Raw genomic sequence first — 17,015 nt, forward strand, 5'->3', positions numbered from 1 at the left:
GTTCATCCCAGCCCCTACAACTGAGGCTTCCTCCTGTCAGCCCAGACCCTCAGTTGTGACAGTAAGCACTGAACATATGAATCCAGCCGGAGACCAGGATCAAGCGGCCAGGCCGATGCAAGAACTGGCAGCCAGACTCGAACATCAGGAGGCTGCACAAGGCCACATTATCCGCTGTCTCCAGGATCTCTCTACTCGGCTGGATGGGATCCAAACGACCCTCTGTGGATCTGGCGCATCCGGTGCGTCCACCACAGTGACACCAGCTGTAACCCCACCCACCTTACCCATTTCTGCTCCACGTCTTCATCTTCCAATGCCAGCAAAATTTGATGGATCTCCAAGATTCTGCAGGGGATTTCTCAATCAATGTGAAATTCACTTTGAGCTACAACCCGGCAATTTTCCCAGTGACCGCACTAAAATTGCCTATATTATTTCCCTTCTTAGTGGCTCAGCCCTTGACTGGGCATCACCTTTATGGGAAAAGTCTGATACCCTGCTGTCCTCCTATACTGACTTTGTAACAACATTCAGGCGCATCTTCGACGAGCCAGGCCGAATAACTTCAGCTTCTTCTGAGATTCTCCGTTTACACCAAGGAACGCGTACTGTGGGACAGTATCTTATACAGTTCAAGATCCTGGCATCCGAACTGGCATGGAACGACAAAGCCCTGTATGTTGCATTCTGGCATGGCTTATCAGAACGCATCAAGGATGAGTTAGCTACCAGAGACTTGCCCTCTAAGTTGGATGAGCTAATCTCTTTATGCACAAAAGTTGATCTACGGTTCAGAGAAAGAGCAACTGAGCGGGGAAGGTCTTCTACTCCAAAATCTTCTGCTCCTCCTCCTCGTCAACCGTCTCCGTCCAAAGATGAACCCATGCAAATTGGTCGTTCCCGTCTATCTCCTGCTGAGCGCCGAAACGTCTTTCCGAGTCCCTCTGTCTTTACTGTGCAGCTCCGTCTCACGCAATCAATGCTTGTCCCAAACGTCCGGGAAACTTCAAGTCCTAGCTCGCCAAGGAGATGGCCGGCTAGGAGTAATGCTTTCCTCTCCATCTCCTCATGATTGTAATCTCCCAGTCTCGCTTCAAATTGCTTAATGTTATAGGAACGTCATTGCCCTCCTAGATTCCGGAGCAGCTGGGAATTTCATAACTGAAGCATATGTTAAACGGTGGTCCCTACCCACCGAGAGACTTTCCTCATCCATTTCCTTGACTGCCGTGGATGGCAGTAAGATTTTTGATGCAGTTATTTCTCTAAGGACTCTACCAGTTCGTCTGAAAGTAGGAGTTCTTCATTCAGAATTTATTTCTTTTTTAGTGATTCCAAGAGCCACACATCCAGTGGTTTTGGGCCTTCCAAGGCTTCATCTCCACAATCCATCGATTGACTGGAAGACTACGCAAATACTAGCATGGGGTCCCTCCTGTGCTGAGACCTGTTTGTCCAAAGTGCTTCCTGTTTGTTCTTCCTCCTCTAGGTCGTCTGATGTTCCACCTCCTCCATATCGAGACTACACGGACGTGTTCAGTAAAGCTTCTGCTGACATCCTTCCTCCTCATAGGGAATGGGACTGTCCAATTGATCTCATTCCAGGGAAGGTTCCACCTCGAGGCCGAACTTACCCGTTGTCCATACCAGAGACGCATTCTATGGAAGAATACATTAAGGAGAATCTGGCGAAGGGTTTCATCCAACCTTCTTCTTCCCCAGCAGGTGCAGGTTTCTTCTTCGTGAAGAAGAAAGACGGTGGCCTGCGGCCGTGCATCGACTACAGAGGCTTGAACGACATTACCGTTAAGAACCGATATCCTTTACCCTTGATTACAGAACTCTTCAATAGAGTTAGCGGAGCAACCATCTTTACAAAGTTGGATTTGAGGGGTGCCTACAATCTCATCCGGATCCGAGAGGGTGACGAGTGGAAGACCGCCTTTAACACCCGTGATGGACATTATGAGTACCTCGTCATGCCCTTCGGATTAAGTAATGCTCCAGCTGTCTTCCAGCATTTCGTGAATGAGATCTTCAGAGACATCTTATATCGCCATGTCGTGGTTTATCTAGATGATATACTCATCTTTGCCAATAATCTAGAGGAACATCGTTTCTGGGTAAAGGAGGTTCTGTCACGTCTCCGAGTCAATCATCTCTATTGCAAATTAGAAAAGTGTGTTTTTGAAGTCAAATCCATTCCGTTTCTAGGCTACATTGTGTCCGGTTCCGGACTAGAGATGGATCCTGAGAAACTACAAGCAATCCAGAATTGGCCGATACCCTTAACCCTCAAAGGGGTCCAGAGTTATTAGGATTCGCCAATTACTACAGAAAGTTTATACGAGACTTTTCCACCATTGTGGTGCCTATCACTGCGTTGACTAAGAAGGGTGCTAATCCGTCCAAGTGGTCTGAAGAAGCTACGCAAGCTTTTCATCTTTTAAAGCAACGATTCATCTCCGCTCCGGTTTTGAAACAGCCTGACATCGACTCTCCTTTCATCCTAGAGGTGGATGCCTCCTCCGTTGGAGTAGGAGCAGTGTTATCCCAGAGAGCTAAAGATGGTCATCTACATCCTTGCAGTTTCTTCTCCCGGAAGTTCTCCCCAGCTGAGCGCAACTATGCCATTAGCGATCAGGAGTTGCTGGCAATCAAACTCGCTCTAGAGGAGTGGAGATATCTGTTGGAGGGAGCTTCTCATTCAGTTACCATACTCACCGACCACAAGAATCTTTTATATCTGAAAGGCGCACAATGTCTTAACCCTCGTCAGGCCAGATGGGCACTTTTCTTTTCCAGGTTCGACTTTAAACTCCAGTTCTGTCCGGGCTCTCAGAATCGCAAGGCCGATGCCCTTTCCCGCTCTTGGGAGCAAGAAAATGAGTCGGAGTCTTCTGACAAGCATCCTATTATTAATCCGTTGGCATTCTCCACGGTAAGGATGGACTCTACGCCCCCACCAGGGAAAAGTTTTGTTAAAACCGGTATTAAGGAAGAAGCTCATGCATTGGGCCCATGCTTCCCGTTTCGCCGGACATACAGTCATTCAGAAAACCCTTGAGTTTATCTCTAGGTCTTATTGGTGGCCAACTCTGAAGAAGGACGTCATGGAGTTTATTGCATCTTGCCCAAAATGTGCCCAACACAAAGTATCCCGCCAGTCACCTGCGGGGCAACTGGTTCCATTATCCGTTCCCCGTCGACCATGGACCCATTTGTCGATGGACTTTGTTACAGACCTGCCTATGTGCAACAAGTTTAATACCATCTGGGTGGTAGTTGACCGATTCACCAAGATGGCACATTTCATTCCTCTCACCGGTCTTCCGTCAGCTTCCAAGTTGGCTCAAGTATTCATTCAAGAAATCTTCCGACTTCACGGTCTTCCTGAAGAGATCATCTCTGATAGAGGAGTACAATTTGTAGCCAAGTTCTGGCGAAGTTTGTGTCAAGCCCTCCAAGTCAAATTAAAGTTTTCTACAGCTTACCATCCTCAGACCAATGGTCAAACTGAGAGGGTGAATCAGGACTTCGAGGCCTTCCTCCGCATCTATGTATCTTCCTCTCAAGACGACTGGGTTCAACTCCATCCCTGGGCCGAGTTCAGCCATAACAACCAATATCATTCCTCATCTTCTTCAACACCATTCTTCATTAACTATGGATTCCACCCTAAAGTTCCAGAATTCCAGCCGCTTCCAGCAACTTCGGTACCAGCAGTGGATATCACCTTACGCCAGTTTTCAAATAACTGGAAAAATGTACGAGCGGCTCTGCTCAAAGCATCATTTAGATACACGAAGTTTGCGGATAGGAAGCGTAGGGCAGTTCCTGCTCTCAAGGTGGTGATCGTGTGTGGTTATCTACGAAGAATCTGAGGTTAAGAGTTCCCAGCATGAAGTTTCCACCTCGTTACATCGGTCCTTTTCGAGTTGAACAAGTCGTCAATCCTGTTGCTTACAGACTCCAGTTACCCCCCTTCTTGAAAATACCTAGGACATTCCATGTTTCCCTTCTGAAACCACTGATTCTGAATCGCTTTCATTCTGCACTTCCTCCGGCTCCTAAAGTCCAGACTCAACGGGGAGTTGAGTATGAAGTTGCCAAGATTCTGGATTCACGTTTCCGTTACGGTCAGTTGCAATATCTTATCGACTGGAAGGGCTATGGTCCTGAAGAACGCTCTTGGACCAATGCTTCGGATGTCCATGCTCCTGCCTTGGTCCGGAATTTCCACTCTAAATTTCCTCAGAAGCCTAAGAAGTGTCCTGGGGCCACTCCTAAAGGGAGGGGTGCTGTCACGATCTGGGTATCTGGACGCCATTTTTTGCCATTTAGATGTCTCCTGAGGCTGGCTCAGCGTTCCAGGGCCGGATCTCACCTGTGTTACTGATGTCCATGCTCTACATCTCCCTCCTGTCACTCTGAGACGCTGTCACAGCGGCATCACGTTTGGCGTCTCCAGCCTCTGCGGCCTCCGCCGCCGCTCCTGTGTTTCCGGATTACTGATTGTCAGTGTGGTGTTTCATGTCTGCCGCGATCTCCGCTGTCATCCATGTGGTTCCAGTGTGCAGGTTGCCAGTGTGACGTCTCCTGCCCTCCGCAGTCTGTGTCGCCATTACTGCAGAATCTCCACATGGTTTCTCAAACTAACTTTCCCTCCAAGTGCTAACATGGGCGCAGCCATGTTGGTTTCAATCACATGCCTCAGTTTCCACCAATCCGCTGCTTCTGGAATCTGCATAATTGCCCAGCCAATGCCTGCCTTGCTGCAGGTATAAGTATCCTGTGCCTGGGCCAGGAGGTGGTCAGTGCTTTGGTTGTCAAACCTTGTTCCAGTCTCTCTCTCTCCTGTGATTGTTTCTTCAGGTTTCCAGCTCCTGTTACCAGCAGCCACTAAGAGACCCGCACCTGCTTTCCATCTTGCGGTGCAGCCTGACTCTGCAGTCCTCCGTGACTATTCCAGCTTCCTTAAAGTGCCGGTGTTGTTCCAACGGATACCTCCATATCAGCAGTATCCACAAACCATCGGTAACCATCTCTCATCTTTCCAGTATCCACGCTCCCTAGCTTCATCCTTTCACCTGGCTGGTTCCATCCAGCATCCACTCCGTGTTTTCATCATCTGGCTGGTTCCGTCCAGCATTCACAGCAGACCTTTCAGCTACAGTGATCCAGCTCCAAGAATTACATCTGCTGACGTGTTTCTCGGCTATCCTCACTACTACAGACAGGCCTGGTAAGGACAATCCATCTATGGGACTTTAACATCTGATCCATATCCTACCGGTGCTCTGTGGCTCCAGCCAAGATCTTAGTGATCCAGGAACTGTATCAATTAATCACTGCTTGTTCTTTATTTACTGCTGTGCAAAATACGGAGTTTGTTAATAAAACTTTTATTGACTTTTATACCCTGGTTGTCATGGTCACACCTTCGGGTGATCCTTTTCCACTACACTTACATGTCCAGGGGTCTGATTAAACCTTCCAAGTTTAAGTTCATCCCAGCCCCTACAACTGAGGCTTCCTCCTGTCAGCCCAGACCCTCAGTTGTGACAGTAAGCACTGAACATATGAATCCAGCCGGAGACCAGGATCAAGCGGCCAGGCCGATGCAAGAACTGGCAGCCAGACTCGAACATCAGGAGGCTGCACAAGGCCACATTATCCGCTGTCTCCAGGATCTCTCTACTCGGCTGGATGGGATCCAAACGACCCTCTGTGGATCTGGCGCATCCGGTGCGTCCACCACAGTGACACCAGCTGTAACCCCACCCACCTTACCCATTTCTGCTCCACGTCTTCATCTTCCAATGCCAGCAAAATTTGATGGATCTCCAAGATTCTGCAGGGGATTTCTCAATCAATGTGAAATTCACTTTGAGCTACAACCCGGCAATTTTCCCAGTGACCGCACTAAAATTGCCTATATTATTTCCCTTCTTAGTGGCTCAGCCCTTGACTGGGCATCACCTTTATGGGAAAAGTCTGATACCCTGCTGTCCTCCTATACTGACTTTGTAACAACATTCAGGCGCATCTTCGACGAGCCAGGCCGAATAACTTCAGCTTCTTCTGAGATTCTCCGTTTACACCAAGGAACGCGTACTGTGGGACAGTATCTTATACAGTTCAAGATCCTGGCATCCGAACTGGCATGGAACGACAAAGCCCTGTATGTTGCATTCTGGCATGGCTTATCAGAACGCATCAAGGATGAGTTAGCTACCAGAGACTTGCCCTCTAAGTTGGATGAGCTAATCTCTTTATGCACAAAAGTTGATCTACGGTTCAGAGAAAGAGCAACTGAGCGGGGAAGGTCTTCTACTCCAAAATCTTCTGCTCCTCCTCCTCGTCAACCGTCTCCGTCCAAAGATGAACCCATGCAAATTGGTCGTTCCCGTCTATCTCCTGCTGAGCGCCGAAACGTCTTTCCGAGTCCCTCTGTCTTTACTGTGCAGCTCCGTCTCACGCAATCAATGCTTGTCCCAAACGTCCGGGAAACTTCAAGTCCTAGCTCGCCAAGGAGAGGGCCGGCTAGGAGTAATGCTTTCCTCTCCATCTCCTCATGATTGTAATCTCCCAGTCTCGCTTCAAATTGCTTAATGTTATAGGAACGTCATTGCCCTCCTAGATTCCGGAGCAGCTGGGAATTTCATAACTGAAGCATATGTTAAACGGTGGTCCCTACCCACCGAGAGACTTTCCTCATCCATTTCCTTGACTGCCGTGGATGGCAGTAAGATTTTTGATGCAGTTATTTCTCTAAGGACTCTACCAGTTCGTCTGAAAGTAGGAGTTCTTCATTCAGAATTTATTTCTTTTTTAGTGATTCCAAGAGCCACACATCCAGTGGTTTTGGGCCTTCCAAGGCTTCATCTCCACAATCCATCGATTGACTGGAAGACTACGCAAATACTAGCATGGGGTCCCTCCTGTGCTGAGACCTGTTTGTCCAAAGTGCTTCCTGTTTGTTCTTCCTCCTCTAGGTCGTCTGATGTTCCACCTCCTCCATATCGAGACTACACGGACGTGTTCAGTAAAGCTTCTGCTGACATCCTTCCTCCTCATAGGGAATGGGACTGTCCAATTGATCTCATTCCAGGGAAGGTTCCACCTCGAGGCCGAACTTACCCGTTGTCCATACCAGAGACGCATTCTATGGAAGAATACATTAAGGAGAATCTGGCGAAGGGTTTCATCCAACCTTCTTCTTCCCCAGCAGGTGCAGGTTTCTTCTTCGTGAAGAAGAAAGACGGTGGCCTGCGGCCGTGCATCGACTACAGAGGCTTGAACGACATTACCGTTAAGAACCGATATCCTTTACCCTTGATTACAGAACTCTTCAATAGAGTTAGCGGAGCAACCATCTTTACAAAGTTGGATTTGAGGGGTGCCTACAATCTCATCCGGATCCGAGAGGGTGACGAGTGGAAGTCCGCCTTTAACACCCGTGATGGACATTATGAGTACCTCGTCATGCCCTTCGGATTAAGTAATGCTCCAGCTGTCTTCCAGCATTTCGTGAATGAGATCTTCAGAGACATCTTATATCGCCATGTCGTGGTTTATCTAGATGATATACTCATCTTTGCCAATAATCTAGAGGAACATCGTTTCTGGGTAAAGGAGGTTCTGTCACGTCTCCGAGTCAATCATCTCTATTGCAAATTAGAAAAGTGTGTTTTTGAAGTCAAATCCATTCCGTTTCTAGGCTACATTGTGTCCGGTTCCGGACTAGAGATGGATCCTGAGAAACTACAAGCAATCCAGAATTGGCCGATACCCTTAACCCTCAAAGGGGTCCAGAGTTATTAGGATTCGCCAATTACTACAGAAAGTTTATACGAGACTTTTCCACCATTGTGGTGCCTATCACTGCGTTGACTAAGAAGGGTGCTAATCCGTCCAAGTGGTCTGAAGAAGCTACGCAAGCTTTTCATCTTTTAAAGCAACGATTCATCTCCGCTCCGGTTTTGAAACAGCCTGACATCGACTCTCCTTTCATCCTAGAGGTGGATGCCTCCTCCGTTGGAGTAGGAGCAGTGTTATCCCAGAGAGCTAAAGATGGTCATCTACATCCTTGCAGTTTCTTCTCCCGGAAGTTCTCCCCAGCTGAGCGCAACTATGCCATTAGCGATCAGGAGTTGCTGGCAATCAAACTCGCTCTAGAGGAGTGGAGATATCTGTTGGAGGGAGCTTCTCATTCAGTTACCATACTCACCGACCACAAGAATCTTTTATATCTGAAAGGCGCACAATGTCTTAACCCTCGTCAGGCCAGATGGGCACTTTTCTTTTCCAGGTTCGACTTTAAACTCCAGTTCTGTCCGGGCTCTCAGAATCGCAAGGCCGATGCCCTTTCCCGCTCTTGGGAGCAAGAAAATGAGTCGGAGTCTTCTGACAAGCATCCTATTATTAATCCGTTGGCATTCTCCACGGTAAGGATGGACTCTACGCCCCCACCAGGGAAAAGTTTTGTTAAAACCGGTATTAAGGAAGAAGCTCATGCATTGGGCCCATGCTTCCCGTTTCGCCGGACATACAGTCATTCAGAAAACCCTTGAGTTTATCTCTAGGTCTTATTGGTGGCCAACTCTGAAGAAGGACGTCATGGAGTTTATTGCATCTTGCCCAAAATGTGCCCAACACAAAGTATCCCGCCAGTCACCTGCGGGGCAACTGGTTCCATTATCCGTTCCCCGTCGACCATGGACCCATTTGTCGATGGACTTTGTTACAGACCTGCCTATGTGCAACAAGTTTAATACCATCTGGGTGGTAGTTGACCGATTCACCAAGATGGCACATTTCATTCCTCTCACCGGTCTTCCGTCAGCTTCCAAGTTGGCTCAAGTATTCATTCAAGAAATCTTCCGACTTCACGGTCTTCCTGAAGAGATCATCTCTGATAGAGGAGTACAATTTGTAGCCAAGTTCTGGCGAAGTTTGTGTCAAGCCCTCCAAGTCAAATTAAAGTTTTCTACAGCTTACCATCCTCAGACCAATGGTCAAACTGAGAGGGTGAATCAGGACTTCGAGGCCTTCCTCCGCATCTATGTATCTTCCTCTCAAGACGACTGGGTTCAACTCCATCCCTGGGCCGAGTTCAGCCATAACAACCAATATCATTCCTCATCTTCTTCAACACCATTCTTCATTAACTATGGATTCCACCCTAAAGTTCCAGAATTCCAGCCGCTTCCAGCAACTTCGGTACCAGCAGTGGATATCACCTTACGCCAGTTTTCAAATAACTGGAAAAATGTACGAGCGGCTCTGCTCAAAGCATCATTTAGATACACGAAGTTTGCGGATAGGAAGCGTAGGGCAGTTCCTGCTCTCAAGGTGGTGATCGTGTGTGGTTATCTACGAAGAATCTGAGGTTAAGAGTTCCCAGCATGAAGTTTCCACCTCGTTACATCGGTCCTTTTCGAGTTGAACAAGTCGTCAATCCTGTTGCTTACAGACTCCAGTTACCCCCCTTCTTGAAAATACCTAGGACATTCCATGTTTCCCTTCTGAAACCACTGATTCTGAATCGCTTTCATTCTGCACTTCCTCCGGCTCCTAAAGTCCAGACTCAACGGGGAGTTGAGTATGAAGTTGCCAAGATTCTGGATTCACGTTTCCGTTACGGTCAGTTGCAATATCTTATCGACTGGAAGGGCTATGGTCCTGAAGAACGCTCTTGGACCAATGCTTCGGATGTCCATGCTCCTGCCTTGGTCCGGAATTTCCACTCTAAATTTCCTCAGAAGCCTAAGAAGTGTCCTGGGGCCACTCCTAAAGGGAGGGGTGCTGTCACGATCTGGGTATCTGGACGCCATTTTTTGCCATTTAGATGTCTCCTGAGGCTGGCTCAGCGTTCCAGGGCCGGATCTCACCTGTGTTACTGATGTCCATGCTCTACATCTCCCTCCTGTCACTCTGAGACGCTGTCACAGCGGCATCACGTTTGGCGTCTCCAGCCTCTGCGGCCTCCGCCGCCGCTCCTGTGTTTCCGGATTACTGATTGTCAGTGTGGTGTTTCATGTCTGCCGCGATCTCCGCTGTCATCCATGTGGTTCCAGTGTGCAGGTTGCCAGTGTGACGTCTCCTGCCCTCCGCAGTCTGTGTCGCCATTACTGCAGAATCTCCACATGGTTTCTCAAACTAACTTTCCCTCCAAGTGCTAACATGGGCGCAGCCATGTTGGTTTCAATCACATGCCTCAGTTTCCACCAATCCGCTGCTTCTGGAATCTGCATAATTGCCCAGCCAATGCCTGCCTTGCTGCAGGTATAAGTATCCTGTGCCTGGGCCAGGAGGTGGTCAGTGCTTTGGTTGTCAAACCTTGTTCCAGTCTCTCTCTCTCCTGTGATTGTTTCTTCAGGTTTCCAGCTCCTGTTACCAGCAGCCACTAAGAGACCCGCACCTGCTTTCCATCTTGCGGTGCAGCCTGACTCTGCAGTCCTCCGTGACTATTCCAGCTTCCTTAAAGTGCCGGTGTTGTTCCAACGGATACCTCCATATCAGCAGTATCCACAAACCATCGGTAACCATCTCTCATCTTTCCAGTATCCACGCTCCCTAGCTTCATCCTTTCACCTGGCTGGTTCCATCCAGCATCCACTCCGTGTTTTCATCATCTGGCTGGTTCCATCCAGCATTCACAGCAGTCCTTTCAGCTACAGTGATCCAGCTCCAAGAATTACATCTGCTGACGTGTTCCTCGGCTATCCTCACTACTACAGACAGGCCTGGTAAGGACAATCCATCTATGGGACTTTAACATCTGATCCATATCCTACCAGTGCTCTGTGGCTCCAGCCAAGATCTTAGTGATCCAGGAACTGTATCAATTAATCACTGCTTGTTCTTTATTTACTGCTGTGCAAAATACGGAGTTTGTTAATAAAACTTTTATTGACTTTTAAACCCTGGTTGTCATGGTCACACCTTCGGGTGATCCTTTTCCACTACACTTACATGTCCAGGGGTCTGATTAAACCTTCCAAGTTTAAGTTTATCCCAGCCCCTACAACTGAGGCTTCCTCCTGTCAGCCCAGACCCTCAGTTGTGACAGCTGGCAGTTTCTCATAAGAAGCAGGAACTATAACCTGCAGCTTGGGAGTGACCAGGAAGAGAATATGTAGGATAACTGCTCCAATCAGCTACCAGAATCAAAAGGAGTGAGTGATTACTGAAGGACGTGCAGCTGCGCTGCTGCACATCCACATAACATCCTGGCGCCAATTCCCTGAGCATTCTAGCAAATAGGGACGCCACCTGCGTCCAGCGTCCTGGTAGCTAGGTTCACGGCGGTTCCCAGAAAGCTGAGTACCCGACACTAGACTGTTGCTAGGCGCTGGGCAAGGACGAGTGGCCTTAGCGGCTGGAAGAGACACGGTGTGCCGGTCACCAGGCAACGGCCAGGACCCGCATCTCCCCGCGGCTGCCGTGCAGCCACTAACATGATCACTGAAAAGAGAAGTGAGATCCTTTTTTGTATTCCGATTCCTGTCTGAGTATATTAATAGGGGAACATGATCTCAGTGAGCTATCTAGGGGAATGATTCTCCATATGGATTTATACTTTTAGACCATAGGGCACATTGCTGTGACCACTTTAGCATCCTTTGCAGTAATGGGTAATATTGTTTCCGTGCAGGGTAAATACTGGCTGATTTAATTTTACACTGCAATTTAGATTTTAGTTTGAACACACCCCAATCAAATCTATCTCTATCTGCACATGTTATATCTGCCCCTCCTGCAGTGCACATGGTCCTTGTATAAAACATATTTGGGTTACACTGTATATTTATAAGCTCCTCTATACAGCAGAATAACTAGATAGATAGATAGATAGATAGATAGATAGATAGATAGATAATTATTGTGTAATATTACCAATTTATGTGAAATATCTAAGATATAACAATCCAGACACAAAGTATTTTAATCAGTTATGTACACAATTTCCGATCTGCTGTCTTTAACTAGTTTTTAAATGAAAAAGAAAAATCGAATTAAAAATTAGTACAAATGTAACCCTCTGGTTAAATAATAAAATAAGTATACAAGTGTAATTAATGTATATAATATATATGTAAGGCTCATATGTACAATTGACATGGATAGAAGAAATAAATGTATATATGGTATGTTTAATATGTGGGACTGTGATGTGATATTAGCAAGGTATGAGACCCGGATTGTAAAGAAAGACTCGCGGGGGAGAACATGCTGGAAACCCCTCGTGGATAGGAGGTAAACACCGCGAGCTGGAAGGAAGGAGGGGGGCCGACAGCCGTTGGAGGGGGATAACGGACAAACCTGAATGGACTAGAGAAGAGCGGAGAGACGAGACATAGCACCGGAGGAGGTCGGGACAAGGAGGGACCTGAGCCGGAACAAGGATAGCGGCACCAGCTGCGGAGAGTACCGAGGTAGAGAGCGGTGATATCTACAAGGAGTGTCGAGGCTGATATTGGAGCCAAGAGTGGAGAGGACTGTGACTGAAAGCTGCTCCAGCGGGGAGACACAGCAGCCACATTATAAACCCGTACCTGATTTATAGCCATCGCCACAGATCTCAGTATGATCGCTGTATGATCGCTGCATATAAAGAGAATTGCGACAGAGGTGAGCTGGGCCGACCACTGTAATACAATTCCGGGATGGCAGGCGAGGAATAGACTCTGAAAATCTCTATAACTATAGAGGAGGAGTCGGGGGAGTAATTACACACTAGATGTATTGGAATTGTTACCAATGAATCACCTCCCACTTCATTTGCATCTACTCTCCTATTAGTATACTCATCTTCTTTATATGGAAAGAACACAGGCTCCCTCTAGTGGTGACTCAGTATAAAACACAAGATAAAATACAGAGACATTTATAAGAGGATTAATAGCAATAACTATATCCTCTATTGTCAATACCTAACATAAATGGAGAGTGTAATAAAGTCAGAAAGGATTTAAATAATATTGAGATTGCTGAATCTATGGAGACAGTTAAGCGTAATTAATAGAGAAATATCTTCAGAAAACAAAGAGAAGGGATTGTGTTAAAATTCAGAGTTATCGCTAGTAAAGAAAGAATACCCACTCATACAGAGAGTAAAGAAAGAATAACCACTCATACAGAGATTAAAGAAAGACTAACCACTCATACAGAGAGTAAAGAAAAGCTAATGAGTCGAAGTTATAAGTAATTTCACATCAACATACATACTTATTCACATTAAGGGCCCCAACGAGCTCATAATTGACTTCAGAGTACCCGGGTCACTCTATTGTTTAATTATCACTATTATAAGGTATAAGGTATAATCTATGTTCTATCTAATTAGAATTATTTAAATTATTATTATTCGATAATATATTCATAGTCATTGTTAAGGAGAAAATTGATGTTGATTGAAATTATAACATTAAATATTACTTACCATCCATCTGGTTCCTGGTAATTGGTGAAAGAGGAATTGACACCTAGAAGAAAAGAAAAAGGTAAAAGAGAATAATTTGTTTATAATTTATACCATATCTCATATAGGTATCACATCGGCTTACCCAAGCAAGCCCATATACCTCATATAAATATTGTAATAACGCTTGGGTGGAGGCACGCATATAGTAATTCTTTAATAATAATACTCCAAACTCGGGTTACATAAATGGAGGCACTGCTGAGATGCCAGTAAACATCAGTAATAATAATTAAAATAATCAACATAAATGGAGGGGCTAACTGGAGAAGAAGTATGTAACTGGTGTCAGAGGAAAGGAGTGAATCCCAGAAAGTGTATTGGAATTGTGGGAGATTTATCGGATACTTCGGATGAAACAGTATTAAGAAAAGTGAGTAACCTGTATGGTGTTATAAGACCCAATATAATAGACAAATTGGATGATGAAGTAGGAAAGAAGATTGCTGTCTTAGTTGAAACAGAAAAAGAATTAGACGTGAATTTGATCCCATTAATGATAATGGCTGATGAAGAAACAGGACGAAGATGGTCTATTATTGGTCCCAGTATTCGGGAAGGAGATACCACTAGTGCACCCATCTCGGCGATGATGTCGCCGGAGGGTGTAGATGGAGGAGAAGCTAGTGGCAATGGACACACTCCTATCAATGTGAATGGTGGACAGTTCGAGACCATGGTGGACAGGGTGGTTTCCCAACTTGAGAGATGGCATTACGAAGGAAGTTATCGAAGATTAAGGATATTCTCTGGTATAGTACCTGTACCTACGGGGGAAGAACCTTATGAATCTTGGAAGGAGGCCGCTGTCCAACAAGCGGAGGAATGGCAGTGTCCAGATAAAATAAAACGACAAAGAGTAGTAGAAAGTCTACGTGGACCGGCTATGGGGATAATACAAGCTGCTAGGAGAAGTAATCCGAATGCCACCTTGGAGACTTACCTTGAAGCCTTGGATTATGCGTATGGCACTTTGGAAGATGTAGGGGACCTTATATCAAGACTGCATCACACGTTTCAGGAACCCAATGAGAAATTGAGCTCATATATCATACGAATAGATAAGTTATTGTATAAGATTGTTGAAAAAAAAGGAATCACCCGAGAAGAGGTGGACAAAAGTCGTATGAAACAGGTGCTAAGAGGAGCCTTGACAAATGATCCTGTAGCACAAAAGTTGAGGTGTTCTGATAAAACCCAACCACCCCCTGGATTCAATGAGATACTAAAAGAAATAAAACAAGAAGAAGTGCTTATTGAGATGAGGGAGAAGACGGTAAAGAAGGTAAAGGTGGCACAAACGGTGACCGAGATTTCCCCATTAGAGGAAAGGCTATTAAAATTAATGGAAGAACAGAACAAAAGGATAGAACAATTTATATCTACCCAAAACAACAACTATCCACCCCAGAATACTCCCTCTAATGAATCAATCCGGGGTGGGGGAAGAAGAGGCAGTTTTAATAGCAGAGGTTGTTTTAAGTGTGGAAGGATTGGCCATCGAGCCTTTGAGTGTAACCTAAATCGGAACTCAACACGTATGTTTAATAATCCCTCTCATAACTCCGACAACGAAGAACAAGATCGGGGAAACGGACAAGGGAGACCCGTGAACCCCCCACAGGTCTCCTAGAAGTTGGTCGTTGCGCGATGGGGAATACTTGGTGGAATGGGGTCCTGCCTGAGGGGTTATTGGGACCGGCTCCGATATTGGCTGCAAAAATAAACGGACACCATTGTAAAGTACTAGTCGATAGTGGTTCCCAAGTGTCAATTATATTCGAAAACTGGTACAAGACACACCTCGCTGAGGTACCTCTGCAACCGTTATCTGGATTGGTGATATGGGGTTTGAGCGTAGAGAAATATCCATATTTAGGATATATAGTGGCCAATTTAGAGATTTATCAAGAGAGAGAGGAAGAGACTATACAATTACCTCTAATAGCACTAGTTTGTCCAGAAGTCCCAAAGAGTAGGGGTGAACCCCATATGATTATAGGAACAAACACCCGGATTTACTCTCTTCTTATGGAATGGTTAGAGAAAGAGGAGAAAAGAACCAAAGTACTGTCCTATTTAAGTGAAGGTATATCTGGAGATGGTCAGAAGGAGGACAGTAGCCCGTTTGAAGTCTGTTTCTTGGGAAGTGAGCTTGAGTATGCTGAAAAGACACGACTAATCTCAGAATTGGAGTCCCGAAGGCCGGTTTTCTCCACAGGAGAGTGGGATTTAGGAAGAGCCAAAGGGATGGAACATTGTATCCGACTTACGGATAATACCCCATTTCGAGAACGGTCTCGGAGAATAGCCCCGGCCGACTTTGAAGAGGTGAGGAAACATCTGAAGGGTTTATTGGAGAACCAAGTAATAATGGAATCAAAGAGTCCCTACGCATCCCCAATTGTAATAGCACGAAAAAAGAATGGAAATATCCGAATGTGCATAGATTATCGAACCCTGAATCACCGGACGGTGGCCGATCAGTATACGGTGCCCAGAATAGATGAGGCTTTAGATTGCCTACAAGGGAGTATGTTGTTTTCGGTGTTAGACTTGAGGAATGGGTATTATCAAATACCAATGCGGCCTGAAGACAGGGAGAAAACAGCCTTCATTTGTCCGCTGGGATTCTTCGAGTTCCTACAAATGCCCCAAGGGGTAAAAGGAGCACCAGCCACCTTCCAACGGGCCATGGAAAAGATAATCGGTGATATGAATTACCGGGAAGTGATAGTCTATTTAGATGATATTATAGTATTCGGGGCTACTATCGAAGAACATAACCATCGACTTCTCAAAGTTTTAGATAGGCTGATGGAAGGAGGCCTGAAATTGTCAGTTGATAAGTGTCATTTATGTCAATCAAAGGTTAAATACCTAGGACATATCGTTAGTAAATATGGAGTATCAACTGACCCAGAAAAAATCCAAGCAGTAATGAACTGGCCGCGACCCACCAAACTGAAGGAGTTAAGATCGTTCCTGGGATTCTGCGGATACTACCGCCGATTTGTACCGAACTACTCTGCCCAGGCAAAACCATTGACTGATCTGACTAAGGGATACCCCAATACAAGCAAAAAGAAAACCTCGAAGCTCACCATGAAGGGAAAGTATCACCAGCCCAATGAACTATTTGGTGAACGATGGACTGATGAGTGTGAAGCGGCATTCGTAATGTTAAAAAAGAGTCTGACACATGCACCTGTTCTAGCGTATGCTGACCCCAGTCTACCATATATCCTACATATAGACGCTTCTACTAGTGGACTGGGGGGAGTACTATATCAACAACATACTGAAGGACTACGGCCAATATCATTTGCTAGTAGAGGTGTATCCGAAAGTGAGAGGAAATATCCCACACACAAATTAGAGTTCCTCGCCTTAAAGTGGTGTGTGGTGGAAAAATTCCACGATTATTTGTATGGGGTTAAATTTGAAATACACACCGACAATAACCCCTTAACTTATGTACAGACTACAGCAAAATTGGATGCAACTGGGCACCGTTGGTTAG

General features: G+C 46.0%; 1 protein-coding gene across 1 annotated transcript; it reads left to right on the forward strand.

Moving 5' to 3' along the window:
- Positions 1-13,742: 13,742 nt before the first annotated feature.
- LOC134968689 (paraneoplastic antigen Ma2 homolog) lies at positions 13,743-15,125 on the forward strand. Its single transcript, XM_063944203.1, has one exon. The coding sequence runs from the start codon at positions 13,743-13,745 to the stop codon at positions 15,123-15,125; it is 1,383 nt and encodes a 460-aa protein (XP_063800273.1).
- The last annotated feature ends 1,890 nt before the right edge of the window (positions 15,126-17,015 follow it).

This window comes from Pseudophryne corroboree, chromosome 11 (genome assembly GCF_028390025.1).
Source record: "Pseudophryne corroboree isolate aPseCor3 chromosome 11, aPseCor3.hap2, whole genome shotgun sequence".
NCBI lineage: Eukaryota > Metazoa > Chordata > Amphibia > Anura > Myobatrachidae > Pseudophryne > Pseudophryne corroboree.

Excerpts from the sequence above, each read along its gene's own strand:
- LOC134968689 (XM_063944203.1), top strand. The coding sequence starts at position 13,743 with ATGGAGGGGCTAACTGGAGAAGAAGTATGTAACTGGTGTCAGAGGAAA.